We start from the raw sequence: 13371 nt of genomic DNA, 5'->3' as shown, positions 1-13371 counted from the left end.
ATCATTTAAAAACAGTTGTTAATAAGTAGGATTTTGCATGAATTGCATCGTGTTGCTATATTTAGACCCATATTATGATAAAACCTTTTGCATTTCAAATATTTTTCCACTCATTCCACATCCAACAGACACAAAATCACGGTTATAATTCGAAAAATATTCAAAATTAATTGATGAAATTTTCACTCTCCTTGTGCGCCCTGATTCCTGTCGAATGTTCATCTTAAGCGCCCACATTCTTTGTAAAAGTATTTTTTTCTAATTGTAAGATAATTATAAATCTTATTTTGCCCCCCCCCCCCAACATGTCGGTAAAAAATGAATATAGGTTTGAGAGCCTTTGTTTACAAATAATATGAGCTATGCCTCTCGTTTGTAACTTAATTTTTATATTTTGGTTGACCATAAACAGATAAACAAGGTCATTCCTCGCTCAGACTGATTAAAATATCATAGTTAATTATTGAAAGCATTAAAATGGAACAAGAAAATTTAAACATTCTTAGCTTAGATCGTTTACATACCCCTTTTGAGAGGGGGGGGGGGTAGATCTTCATTTGGAAAAAAACTTCGAATTCCCTTCATCCACATCTTCGCTAGTAAAGGGTTTCTGATCCGCGCCGCTCCCCACTAATCACTGGCGTCGGAAGCAACTTGAAAGTGGGGGGGGGGGGGGGGGGGGCTTGGCTAATCCTCAAAAACAACATAATTATTCCCCAAATCATGAAAACCTAATCCGTGCGGTGGGGGTGGGGGGGGGGGGGGCTAGTATGCCTATGACTCGAACTTCTCCATATTTCAACCTTTTTAGGAATAATTATATTTCCTGCGAGAAAAAGTGGGGGTTTAACCCTCTATGATGCTATGTGCCTAATGGTTAGGTCTAATTTGGCATAAAAAGTGGTTGGGGGGGGGGGGGGGCTAAGCCATCCTAGTCCCCCCCCCCCCGGTTCCGACGCCTATGCTAATCCTGGCTAGCGAAGATGCCGAACACCCATATATGCTTTGTTTTCAGTTTAAAACTGCTGAAAGTTGATAAAATTGAGGAAAGTAATTGAAGCTGCGGCCGACAACAAAAGCGGGAAAATTTTGATCAGAATACTCTGGCTTGAGCAGTCATCTTAAGGGGTCGGTGGGGGGGGGGGGGGGGGGGCTAAAATCAATCATACAGGTAACGGCCTCAGCTCTCTGGCCTGGTTTACTGAACGCAGAAACTTCACTTTGTGAACTCTTCTTATATGCATGTTATGTCTATCTGTGTACATTATGAGTAGTATTTGGCGAGATCCACGAAGGACTATTTATTAGAATGACATTTAACCCAATATTCACACTCTTGATAAATCGGGTGTTCAAAACAGAAGTCCGCCGTACAGGTGCATGTAGCGTTTTCTCCTAGCTTTGATTAGTTAGACTCCATAGTTTGATAGTTAAAAAAATTGTCAATGCGATTAAGCTACAATTAACCAAAGGGATTAAAGGTCTTTAAAACGTTTACTAGTATCAGCGACACAAATATATTGAAAGCATTAACCTTTTAAATATGGATTAAAAATATTAAAAGCAACACACTGTAGAAATCCTTTCCTCCAGATTCTAATTTATTAGGTCGAATTTCGCCGTCAGTTAATTCTATGCACTGTGTACATTAGAAGGAAAATATATCAAATTGGAAAATATTTATGAAGTCTAATCATTTAGGACTTTTGGAAGGCCGAAATTCAATTTTCATGTAAGTATTAAAGTATTGGTTTTATGTAAATATCGGTATGTGTGTAAATCGTTGCAAAACAGATTTGTAAATTTGGATAAAATAGGAAAAATATATTTATCATAAAAAGACGACGAATAGATGTTTTGTTTTATTCCACCTCTTACAGTTTACCCCAAATGTTGAGGTCCGCGGCCAACAGTCATGGCGGATATCCAAAACTTTCCCAAACTCCAGGACAAGCGTTTGTCACTGATTGGTAAACAGACCCACCGGCTGAGAAAGACCACCTCCATCAACAACGACAAACTGAAGGACAGGTGCAGCACGTACGGTAAGGCGATCGACAGGGACAAACGGAGCTATGATTACAAGATGTGGCAGAAGACCATGCCCCACAAACAGTACTACATCCACACAAAGGGCACCCAGAGATGTCTGAAGCGGATCCGGGACCAGGTGCCGGACCTGGACGACGAGAGTGGAATGTACGGCGTCTACGGCGGGACCTCCCTCAGGGACCTACAGCCACAAATCGACACCATCATCAAGAACCAGCACCCCAGGGTCCGCCGCCTGAGGAAAACAGAGAAACTGCTGTCTGACGGGAAAACCGACGGGCGGATCATGAACATCAAAGAGTCGAGGGGCATGCTGGAGGCGATCATTAACCGGCCCTCCTTCCCGCCTCGGAGAGAGAGAGGAATGACCCTGTACTTCAAAACTAGGAGGCCATCAACGGTGGATACCAACGACATCACCAGCGCAGGTGCACTGCGACTTCCTCCTCTGGCGGTGTCCAGAGAGAACACGAAGTCAGGGATGATGTTCCGGCCCAAGTCCAAGTCCGTGGCCTTCAAAGGTCTCCCAAAGAGGTCCACAACCTTCGCCCTGGATTTATAGCGCGCCATCGTGCTTCTGTGTTGCAAGTGCAATAGCTTTGTTGCTGTGGTCAAAATGCGTGCAGCATGTGCAGTTGCTTCTTTATTTCAAAGACATGTTTAATCAGTGCCATTTTTTGTTATTTTAAAGTAGTTTCGTGAGAACATTATTGAAGAGATGAACATTTCTAGAAAGATGGATGGACGTGAATGTGTTCATAAACTATTTGTTTGTAATTTCATTAATACTGTTTGGTTTAATCGTACATATTCGTCATGTAAACAGTTTCACTTTCTTTGATAAAATAATGCATTAATTGACCAAGAAAAGTGGCCTTTCCTTAGTGTTTAGACACCAGATGGCGCTTCTCCACGAGAATTAGCGCGACTCCATGTACTTCATGGACTGAGAATAGACGAGAAACGTGACAGCGTTGACGGGGAATGCTCTTAAACACGTGACCATACATCCCCGGTAAAACACTCGGACTCCCTCTTCCCTGTAGCTCTTCACTGCACAGTCAATAAGACCCGAGTATTCACCCACAAAGTCCGCTTGGTACCGGCTCTTGACCACGTCAAAAGGAATGATGGAGGCCCACGTGATAGTTCCCGCACATCCCCCGGCCACGAGGTCCGCAATGACCCCCTGGGAGTCGGACCAGCCTGACTCCTTCATCCAGTGTGACATCACCTCGTACGTCAGTCCGTACAGTCCGTAGCTGGGAACGTCTCTGTAGGCCATCGCCAGGCCCCCCTTATACAACCCACGTACGCCATGCTGCCTCACTATGTGTCTAGCACAGTCCAAGGGGCCGCTAAATGCCCTCTTTATGTCTGAAGAAATACAACAATATAATTTACAGTAAACCCCGCCACCATTCATTTAATTACTTTATTTCCTTATCCTAGCAATGGTTTTTAAAGGAAAAAATGGACATACATTTATTATTGAATAGTACATTCATTGCAAAGAAAAAAAGAATGATACAAAACGACATGTCCCGGTAAGAGTTGTCTCCCTTATCAAAGTTTTAATGTACTTAACATTTGTTACATTAAAAGTTTAAAATTTATCAATTCAAACTTAACTTTTAATGTAACACATTCACAACATGCAGTATACCTGTACCCACCTGTGTCCCCCTTGTGTCGGGGGATCTGTGACTGTAGCACCACTTTGATGTAGTCCGTGGGGATGACGGGGATCAGCTGGGCAGCCCCTCCCACGCACCCCGCCAGGTAAATGTTCAAATAGGAAGACTTCCGCTTCTCTCTGCTCTCCTCCAGGATCTTCAAGGTGTTTCCGTAAACTCCGAAGTACACAGAATTAACGATGCCGTAAGACAGCAATGGAGTGGACATTCCGCGAAAGAAGCCGTGCACCTGTGAAAAGGTGAACAAAATCAACAACTCAGTGTCTGTCCTTTGAAAAGTAGTGAAGAAATAGAAGTACAAAGAGCACTAGTCGTCAGTCTTGATTTATACAGTACCCACCCATCCGTACTTGTTGATGTTGAGGACAGCGGAGACAGTGCCCGTGTACCTGTTGCTGTGGAGCTGCGTCTGGAGCTGAACCTGTGACGTCATAATTAAACATTACACAATAATCATTTCATGTATATCACGTGATGTTAGAGAGAGAATGAAGGGACACACACACCTTGGTGGTATCGAACGGATGTCCGACAATAATACCGGCCATACCTAAAATTCAATGGGACAGACATTTGAATCAAGAATGAAGTGACATCCCACTAGTTTAGTTGTTGCATTAGCATAACATCCACGATACCCCCAACTGCTCCTGCTATGTAGTCGTGAAGCGCGTGTTCGTTGATGGATGATTCGTCACGTGATATTTTGACGACACTTCCTGTGGTAGCCTCTTCTCCTGCTGGCGCCATATTTCGTGTGATCTTCGTCGCTCTCTTCGCTCACATTTAGTCTTCATGGGATTTTATTTCTGCAATTGAATGTGGAGTATTATTAGCTGGTAGTACTTTTTCATAATAGACAAATCTAGGAATATTTTCAACCTTAAAATACATGTATTGATAATATCATATTGATTTGACTTATATTTTGTCAGCTTTGGCAAAAATGTAAAATATGAAATAAAGCTTAATGAACTGTATCATGAGCAGAGACGTGTTGAGTACATGTATAATTTAAATACATTTTTTTTCCACAAGTGTAGGCTCCAACAAACGCCACAATTGCAATTTACCTCACAAATCTTCGTTTCTTGCTTATTTGAATATGTATTACATTTTCAATACCACTGCGCATAAGCAAAAGAAACAGAAAAAATATACACGAACGCGTGTCTACCTTTCAAATTCGGGTACCTGTAAAATCGAAACGGAACGAAACCGAATCAAACCAAACCAAGTCAAAAATCAAACCAAACCAACGGAAAGAAACCAAACATCGAAACGAAAGTAGACCAAAATTTTCGTTGATTTTTCTGGTATTTACATATCGAGTATTTTTTCTTTCATGCCTGATTTTTCGATATTATATATCTAATTTATTAGATTTCCTTGTATTTTTTCACACTGAATATCTCATCATTAATGATAAATCCAAATTTAGTCCGAGTTAAATTTAGAGCGTTTGGAATTTTCCAAATCGGGTAGAGAAAAACCAGAGGACATGGTATTGTTGTTATGCAATAGACTTAATCGATAAAAATGTGTTTTACATAAGTAGTTAAACCTCTGTTCAGAATACTGATAATGAAAATATAGGTTAAATATACCTTTGTTTTTTTTTTTAGATTTACATGTAGACAAGATAATGCTGTAAATCTGCATTCTGTTGTGAGGCTATTGCAGAGACCTTACCGGAGTTCAGATAGATTGTAATTCTATAACCATTCATTAGCCAGATTGAGGTCCGATTTTGCTACAGTAAAGTTATACTGTATTTGAACTCATTGTTTGAATAATAGATTATAGCTTTATTAATGATTATCAGTTTAGATAATAGAATATACAATATTATTATACAAAGTCACACATATTGATAACTCGAGCTAAAAGAAATATACAAGCTGTAAATTAAAGCAATAAATTGACAAAGCTGGGATTTAAAAAAAATTCACACACGATAGCGATTTAAAAACATGGTGCTATAATAGAGACGATTTATTTTTAAATGACATTTAAACATAGGATCGATTTATCCAACTTACCAACATTTTAACAAAGATTTCAAAATAAGAACCTATATCAAGCTGACCTCCGTCCCGTTACATAGAATGTACCAGTCTTCTGGCCTTATACACGACATATTCCTGTGTTATATTTGTTATTACTGTGTTATATTTAATATTCGAATGTTATATTTGTTATTCCTGCGTTGTTGTACCTGTTATATGTTATTCCTGTATTGTTACTCCTATGTTACATTTGTTATTTCTAAGTTATATTTGTTATTCCTGTGTTATGTTTATTACTCCCATGTTATATTTGTAATTCCTATGCTATATTTGTTAATTCCTGCGTTTTAATACCTGTTATATTTGTTATTCCTGTATTGTTATTCCTATGTTATATTTGTTATTTCTGCGTTATATTTGTAATTCCTATGTTATATTTGTTAATTCCTGCGGTTTTTTAGCTGTTATATTTGTTTTTCCTGTGTTATATTTGTTATCCCTGTGCTATTTTTGTTACCCTTACTCATACGTCTGACGCTCTAATCATTAAGCTCTCTTGGAGAAAACGTACCCTAGGAATTGGGTACGTTTTCTCCTGGGTACGTTTTATCTTGGGTACGTTTTCTCCTGATACCTGTACGACTACAGTTACCCCCTTCACAGTACGTACTTATACTGTCTGTCTAACATCTACTACTACAGCCCCCCCCCCCCCCCAGTACGTACTTACACCGTGTCTGTATTTACATCTTCTTCTACAGCCCCCCTACCGTAAGTACTTACACCGTGTCTGTATTGACATCTACTACAGCAGTAACCCCCAGTACGTACTTACTGTAGCCGGTGCCTCCACTGTCACTAACACCACTGTCACTACAACCCGGTCTATCCACTTCTATCGGTGCAAAGTCTGATATCGGGGGATCCTGGTCAGATAACATGTGTGTGCTGACTCAGGTATTCCCCGTCACTGTATTTATACATGTATGTAAACAAACACCTCAATGACCAGGCGTTCTTCGGCCCTTTAATTTTTACTAAATCTGCTCTGCTGTCCGAAATCAGTCGTTGTCATAGGCGTCGGAACCTAGGGAGGGGGGCTAGGGGGGTTAGCCCCCCTTCCCCACTTTTTTTGCAAAGTTAGACCTAACCATTAGGCACATAGCATCATAGAGGGTTCAGCCCCCCACTTTTTCACGCAGCAGAGATAATTGTTCCTAAATTTACTTTGAAAAGATAAGAATATTGAGAATTTGGAGGCATATGTATACTTCATCATTAAATGTGATGAGTTGCTATAAACACATGCTACAGATCATTTCTTACGTTCACTTAAAAAAAAACCCTGTGATTGTTACAGACTTCAAAGGTGAGAAATTTTGAGTCAGTATTTTGTATGACCTCCCTGCGAGGCAATAGCAGCCCTACAGCGCCGTCCCACACTGCCCATGAACCCGTCAAGGCTCGCCTCAGTGATATGTTGCCATTCTTCCTGCAACGCAGCCTGGAGCTCTTGTCGATTTTGTGGAAGTGTAAGACGAGCTGAAATTCGTTGCTGATGAATGTCCCAAGCATGTTCATTTGGGAAAGACTTGGCTAGTCCATGCTTTCCAAGTACTCGTTTACAATACGGGCTCTATGAGGTCGAGAATTATCATCCATGAAGATAAATTCCTCCCTAACAGCACCTGTAATGGGTCTAACAGATGGATGAGGAATATCATTTCGGTATTATAAACCTGTTAGTCAGAGATACTGCCATTACGTGCAAATCTGTTTTTTAGTCAAAACCAATGTCAAGGACGATAATCTGGTTGGTGAAGCTCACAGAGGGCTAAGGACGATACTCTGGTTGGTGAAGTCCACAGAGGGTCAAGGACGATACTCTGGTTGGTGAAACACACTGAGAGTCAAGGACGATACTCTGGTTGGTGAAGCCCACTGAGAGTCAAGGACGATACTCTGGTTGGTGAAGTCTACAGAGGGTTAAGGACAATCATTTGATTGGTGAAGCCCACAGAAGGTCAAGGACGATACTCTGGTTGGTGAAGTCCACAGAGGGTCAAGGACGATACCCTGGTTGGTGAAGTCCACTGAGAGTCAAGGACGATACTCTGGTTGGTGAAGTCTACAGAGGATTAAGGACAATCATTTGATTGGTGAAGCCATCAGAAGGTCAAGGACGATACTCTGGTTGGTGAAGCCCACTGAGAGTCAAGGACGATACTCTGGTTGATGAAGCCCACAGAAGGTCAAGGACGATACTCTGGTTGGTGAAGTACACAGAGGGTCAAGGACGATACTCTGATTAGTGAAGTCTACAGAGGGTCAAGGACGATATTCTGGTTGGTGAAGTCCACAGAGGGTCAAGGACGATACCCCGGTTGGTGAAGCCCACTGAGAGTCAAGGACGATACTCTGGTTGGTGAAGTCTACAGAGGGTCAAGGACGATACTCTGGTTGGTGAAACCCACTGAGAGTCAAGGACGGTACTCTGATTGGTGAAGTCCACAGAGGGTCAAGGACGATACTCTGGTTGGTGAAGCCCACTGAGAGTCAAGGACGATACTCTGATTGGTGTAGTCCACAGAGGGTCAAGGACAATCATTTGATTGGTGAAGCCCACAGAAGGTCAAGGACGATACTCTGGTTGATGAAGTCCACAGAGGGTCAAGGACGATACTCTGGTTAATGAAGTCCACAGAGGGTTAAGGACAATCATTTGATTGGTGAAGTCCACAGAGGGTCAAGGACGATATTCTGGTTGGTGAAGTCCACAGTGGGTCAAGGACTATAGTCTGGTTGGTGAAGTCCACAGTGGGTCAAGGAATATACTCTGGTTGGTGAAGTCCACAGAGGGTCAAGGACGATATTCTGATTGGTGAAGTCTACAGAGGGTCAAGGACGATACCCTGGTTGGTGAAGTCCACAGAGGGTTAAGGGCAATCATTTGATTGGTGAAGTCCACAGAAGGTCAAGGACGATACTCTGGTTGGTGAAGTCTACAGAGGGTCAAGGACGATTCTCTGGTTGGTGAAGCCCACAGAGGGTCAAGGACGATTTTCTGGTTGGTGAAGTCAACCAGAAAGGGTCAAAAACACTGTTTAATGAAGACCATAGTGGGTCAATGACGGTTTGTGAACCCCCCATTTGGTCAAGGGTAAAGCCCTCGTTGGTTTAGTCTCCGGTGATTCAGGGGTGAAGCCCAAGTGAGATCTAAATGAGATCAAGGCCGACGATCTGGTTGGTTTTTGCCTCCATTAAGGAGTAAGGAGCCCTGGTTGGTAGAACTCACAATGGCTCAAGAACGAAGCAATGATTGACAAAGCATCCAGATGGTTAAGGGCGAAGTGAAATTGTGTCGTAAATGAACCGTTTTTATACAAGTCTTATTTTAATTATATTGAAATTAATGTTAGAGCTATCATGGTAACTGGTGTTTTCATGAAAAAATTGAATAATATTTAAGCATTGAATTATTAGTTTTTGAAGGATGCAGTCTTATTACTGCAGCAAATACAAATTGAGTAACATGCGTTACATTCATGTAAAGTGTGTGGCAAGCTACTGCAGTTATAAAACTGTAACAAACAAAGGTTACTGAACATGTTTTAAAATGTGGAGTTTTATTATGACGTCACAAACGTTGAACGCTGTAAAATGCAACGTCACTAGCGAAAATCAAAGTTCACGCTTGTGGCTGTTTCGGTGGCTCTTCCATTTATATGAACTTACCCTTGAGATAAAATAAGATTTTTCAGGTATGAATCGCATTTGCAGACGAGGCAAGAAGTAAAAAAAAATGTAAATATAATCTTTAAATCCTTATTTTTGGAAAGATATACTCTCATAACTGCAGCGGTGTGTGCATACAAATTTTCTGATATAAAAATATGATTTTCTGATATTAAAAAATAGATCCTATTGTATTAAAAATAGGATCCACCCATGCAATGTTACGATCGAGGTAATCAATGCTCTTTATGATTCATCCTTAATTTTTCTGCCAGAAATTTATTGTGAACGTGTAGCTGTGTGTTACAAATTGCAGAGTAAGCCTAATGGGAAATTTAATTTCATTATGGCGTAAACATCTACAATGGTCAATACTGTTTGTCTGAGATTTGCTGTGACTGAAGAAGTTGATTTCTAAGTAGAGCAAACATGACCCGAGTTGGAAAAAGTTAAACAAAATCTTAATTAACTTGAATTTGACCAGAATTACAAAGAGGCCCAGGGGCCACATCGCTCACCTGAGCAACAATATCCTTAACTCTGATCAAATTAGCATTACAGTTTCAAAATACAAAATATCTTGACAACTAAGTTTAGTAGATATTGCTAAAAATATTGACGATTTTTATCCACATATTTTTATGATAAATACCAAGCCCCTTTTAATTGTTGTTGTAACTGTAAGAAGTGTTTTTTCTTTTCCTATAACCCCCCCCCCCCCCTTTGTGGCCCCACTTTTCTCTAGGGAATCATGGTTTGATCAAAGTTTAATCTGCACAACCCACGCTTTCACACAAGTTACTGCTTTTTGGACTAAAATCCCAGAATATTTCTTAAGATTTTCTCTATATATTCCTATCTAAAAATTCATCCCCCCTAACTGTTGCCCTCCCTACCCCCGGGGACCATAATTTAAACAGACTTGAATCTACACTATTTGAGAATGCCTCCACAAAAGTTTGAGCTTTTCTGGCTTAATAGTTTTTCAGAAGAAGTTTTTAAAAGATTTTCTCTATATATTCCTACAGTACCGATCAGACCCAACCTAACACCAGGATAAACCCCAACTAAACCCCGGGTTTACTTTTTGGGTTTGCTTGGGGTTTACTCTAGGTTTACTTTTTGAAAATTTGGGTCCACTCGGGGTTTACTTTGGCTTTACTCTGGGTATTTTGAAATTGCTTTTGAGGTCAACTGTATGCAATGACGTGTGAAGCAGACTAGTATTTTAATCTTACTATCCTACTGCCTGTAATTCCCACCCCTTGTATATTCCAAATACACAGTTAGCGTCTGCTTTCAGGGGTATACTTCTGGCCAGGTTTACTCTCCGTGTCCACTCTGGGTTTACTTTGGGTTTACTCTGGGTCCACTCTAGTAAAGCCGAAGTAAACCCAGAAAGTAAACCCAGGGTTTAGTTGGGGTTTACCTCCTGTTAGGTTGGGTCTGATCGGTACTGTATGTAAAAATTCATCCATCCATTGTGGCCCCATCCTACCCCTTCGGACTATGATTTTAAAAACTCGAATCTACACTATCTGAGGATGCTTCCACTCCAATTTGAGCTTTTCTGGCTTAATAGTTTTTAAGAAGATTATCTCTATATATTCCTATGTAAAACATTTGACCCCCCTTTGTGGCCCCACCCTACCCCTCCACACACCTTTACCTTTTCTGTCTCCACACAAGTTTAAGCTTTTCTGGCCAAATATTTTTGAGAAGATTTTTTCTAAATATTCCTATGCAAAAATTCATCTCCCCATTGTGGCCCCACCCTACCCCCAGGGACCATAATTCGAACAAATTAGAATCTACAATTTCTGAGGATGCTTCCACTCCAGTTTGAGCTTTTCTGGCTTAATAGTTTTTAGAAGAAGATTTTTTAATGATTTTTTTCTTCGTATTCCTATGTAAAAATTCATCCCCCCTTGTGGCCATACCCTAACTCCGGGGACCACAATTTGAGCAAACTTGAATCCACACTATCTGAGGATGGTTCCACTCCAATTTGAGCTTTTCTGGCTTAACAGTTTTTGAGAAAACGATTTTCTCTATATATTCCTATGTAAAAATTTGACCCCTCCATTATGGCCCCACCCTACCCCCGGGGACCATGATTTGAACAAACTTAAATCTACACTACCTGAGGATGCCTCCACACAAGTTTAAGCATTTCTGGCCTAATAGTTTTTGAGAAGAAGATTTTTAAAGATTTTTTCTATACATTCTTTTGTAAAATTCCATCCCCCATTGTGGCCCCACCCTACCCCTGGGGACCATGATTTGAACAAATTTGAATCTACACTACCTGAGGATTCTTTCACTCCAATTTGAGATTTTCTGGCCTAATAGTTTTTGAGAAGAAGATTTTTGAAAAATACCAACAAATTTTCAATAATTATTAATTATCTCCCCTTGAAAGAGGCTGTGGCCCTTTATTTAAACAAACTTGAATCCCCTTTACCTAGTGATGCTTTGTGCCAAGTTTGGTTAAAATCTTCCCAGTAGTTCTTGAGAGGAAGTTGAAAATGTGAAAAGTTTACAACAACGCCAATGACAACGCCGAGAGACAATGGAAAAATTTGGATCAGAAAAGCTCATTTTAGCTTTCAGCTCAGGTGAGCTAAAAACACTTGTATGAAATTCTTTCACTGAAAATAAATCTTAAAGGGACTTTGACACAATTTGAGCTCAAAATTTTAAATTTTATTTTTCCATTTTTAATGTTTAGAATGGATGATATTGGTTACTGTAAATTTTTAATGCTTTGTCAAAATTTGAAAGTCGGATATTGAGTTATAAGCAAGATACAGAGTTTGGAATTCTTTGTTTTGTAAACAAAGCTTTATAGCCTTGTTATTGTTTAAATATGTGTTTTATTGGTATAAGTTTCAATCAAATGTTGCTTCTTCTATCGATAATATATTTTATAAACACATTGAATAGGTTTGCCTTGTTTCCCATGAGTTATTATGTCAAAGAAATGGTAATTCCATACTTTATATTATTATAATGATTATTATAACAAACATAAGACTCGAGCTTTGTTTACATAATAATGAGTTCTTTCCTCTGTATCTCCCTTATAACTTAAATTCCAACATTCAAATTTTGGTCAATCATTCAAAATGTGCAAGTAAAACATTTTATGAATAAAATTAAAATTTTGTTCTAAAATCGTGTCCAAGTCTCTTTAAAAGAATTTGAAATGCAACAAGTAAATTGGGCACTGGAGTTTAGTAATTTTTCATGGCCATGAAAGTCTCAATTATTATTTAAATAAAGATTCAAGGCCAATTGTTTAATTTATTATAGCTTTTAAGATTTTTTGTGTGATATCGAGGCATCATTTTGAATTTCTAAATAATATAAAAAAAATCCTTTTCTGAAACATGTATCTGAAAAGGATTTTTGAAATCAGAAATAAGAACTGTCGATATCATACATTAACTAACATTTATTTTTATCAAAAATGTGAATTTCTGATATCAAAAATGATGTTTATGATATCAAATATTTTTTTCTGCACTTTTTAAATATCAGAATATCTTTTTAAATATCAAATATACAAATTTTGATTTAAAAAATGGTTGTTTTTATATCAAGAATTCACATTTCTGAATCTAAAATCATCATCTATTATCAGAAAATAGAAAAAAAACCTATTTGATATCGGAAAAAGATGACATATAAGTTAGCAGCCCTTAACCTCAGATTGTTTGACAAAGGTCATGGTCATTAAATATGTCTGTTCTATAAAGAACACCTGAGCACATACAGAATATACAACCTACTGGCTTCAAAGTAAGTGACAGATAGTTAAGAACATCAGCTTGTAATCATCTTCATTACCTAAACGAACTTGTACAAAACAACAA

The 13371-nt window shown here is 39.2% G+C and overlaps 1 protein-coding gene across 5 annotated transcripts; it reads right to left on the bottom strand.

The window, feature by feature from the left end:
- Positions 1-1880: 1880 nt before the first annotated feature.
- Positions 1881-6739, bottom strand: LOC105337708 (solute carrier family 25 member 45). 5 transcript variants are annotated; one of them, XM_034470632.2, is made up of 6 exons: positions 6594-6727; positions 4388-4558; positions 4256-4299; positions 4090-4170; positions 3729-3978; positions 1881-3429 (listed from the first exon to the last, which is right to left on the bottom strand). In XM_034470632.2, exons 2-6 carry the CDS (start codon positions 4497-4499, stop codon positions 2972-2974), a joined length of 945 nt encoding a protein of 314 aa, XP_034326523.1. In that variant the 5' UTR covers positions 4500-4558; positions 6594-6727; the 3' UTR covers positions 1881-2971. The 5 variants fall into 5 exon arrangements, with proteins under 5 accessions (XP_034326523.1, XP_034326524.1, XP_034326525.1 ...); XM_034470633.2 differs by having other exon boundaries at positions 6590-6724; XM_034470634.2 differs by having other exon boundaries at positions 6542-6667.
- Between the last annotated feature and the right edge of the window lie 6632 nt (positions 6740-13371).

The sequence above is a fragment of the Magallana gigas genome, chromosome 6 (genome assembly GCF_963853765.1).
Source record: "Magallana gigas chromosome 6, xbMagGiga1.1, whole genome shotgun sequence".
NCBI classification, from domain to species: Eukaryota; Metazoa; Mollusca; class Bivalvia; order Ostreida; family Ostreidae; genus Magallana; species Magallana gigas.
This window is presented reverse-complemented; position numbering and strand designations above follow the sequence as displayed.

Bases quoted from the DNA above. Each gene is read 5' to 3' on its own strand.
- LOC105337708 (XM_034470632.2), bottom strand. From the start codon at position 4,499: ATGGCGCCAGCAGGAGAAGAGGCTACCACAGGAAGTGTCGTCAAAATA. The intron at 4,300-4,387 runs GTATCGTGGATG...ATTGAATTTTAG, and splicing joins CATAGCAGGAGCAGTTGGGG to GTATGGCCGGTATTATTGTC. The intron at 3,979-4,089 runs GTGGGTACTGTA...ACCTTTTCACAG, and splicing joins ACATCAACAAGTACGGATGG to GTGCACGGCTTCTTTCGCGG.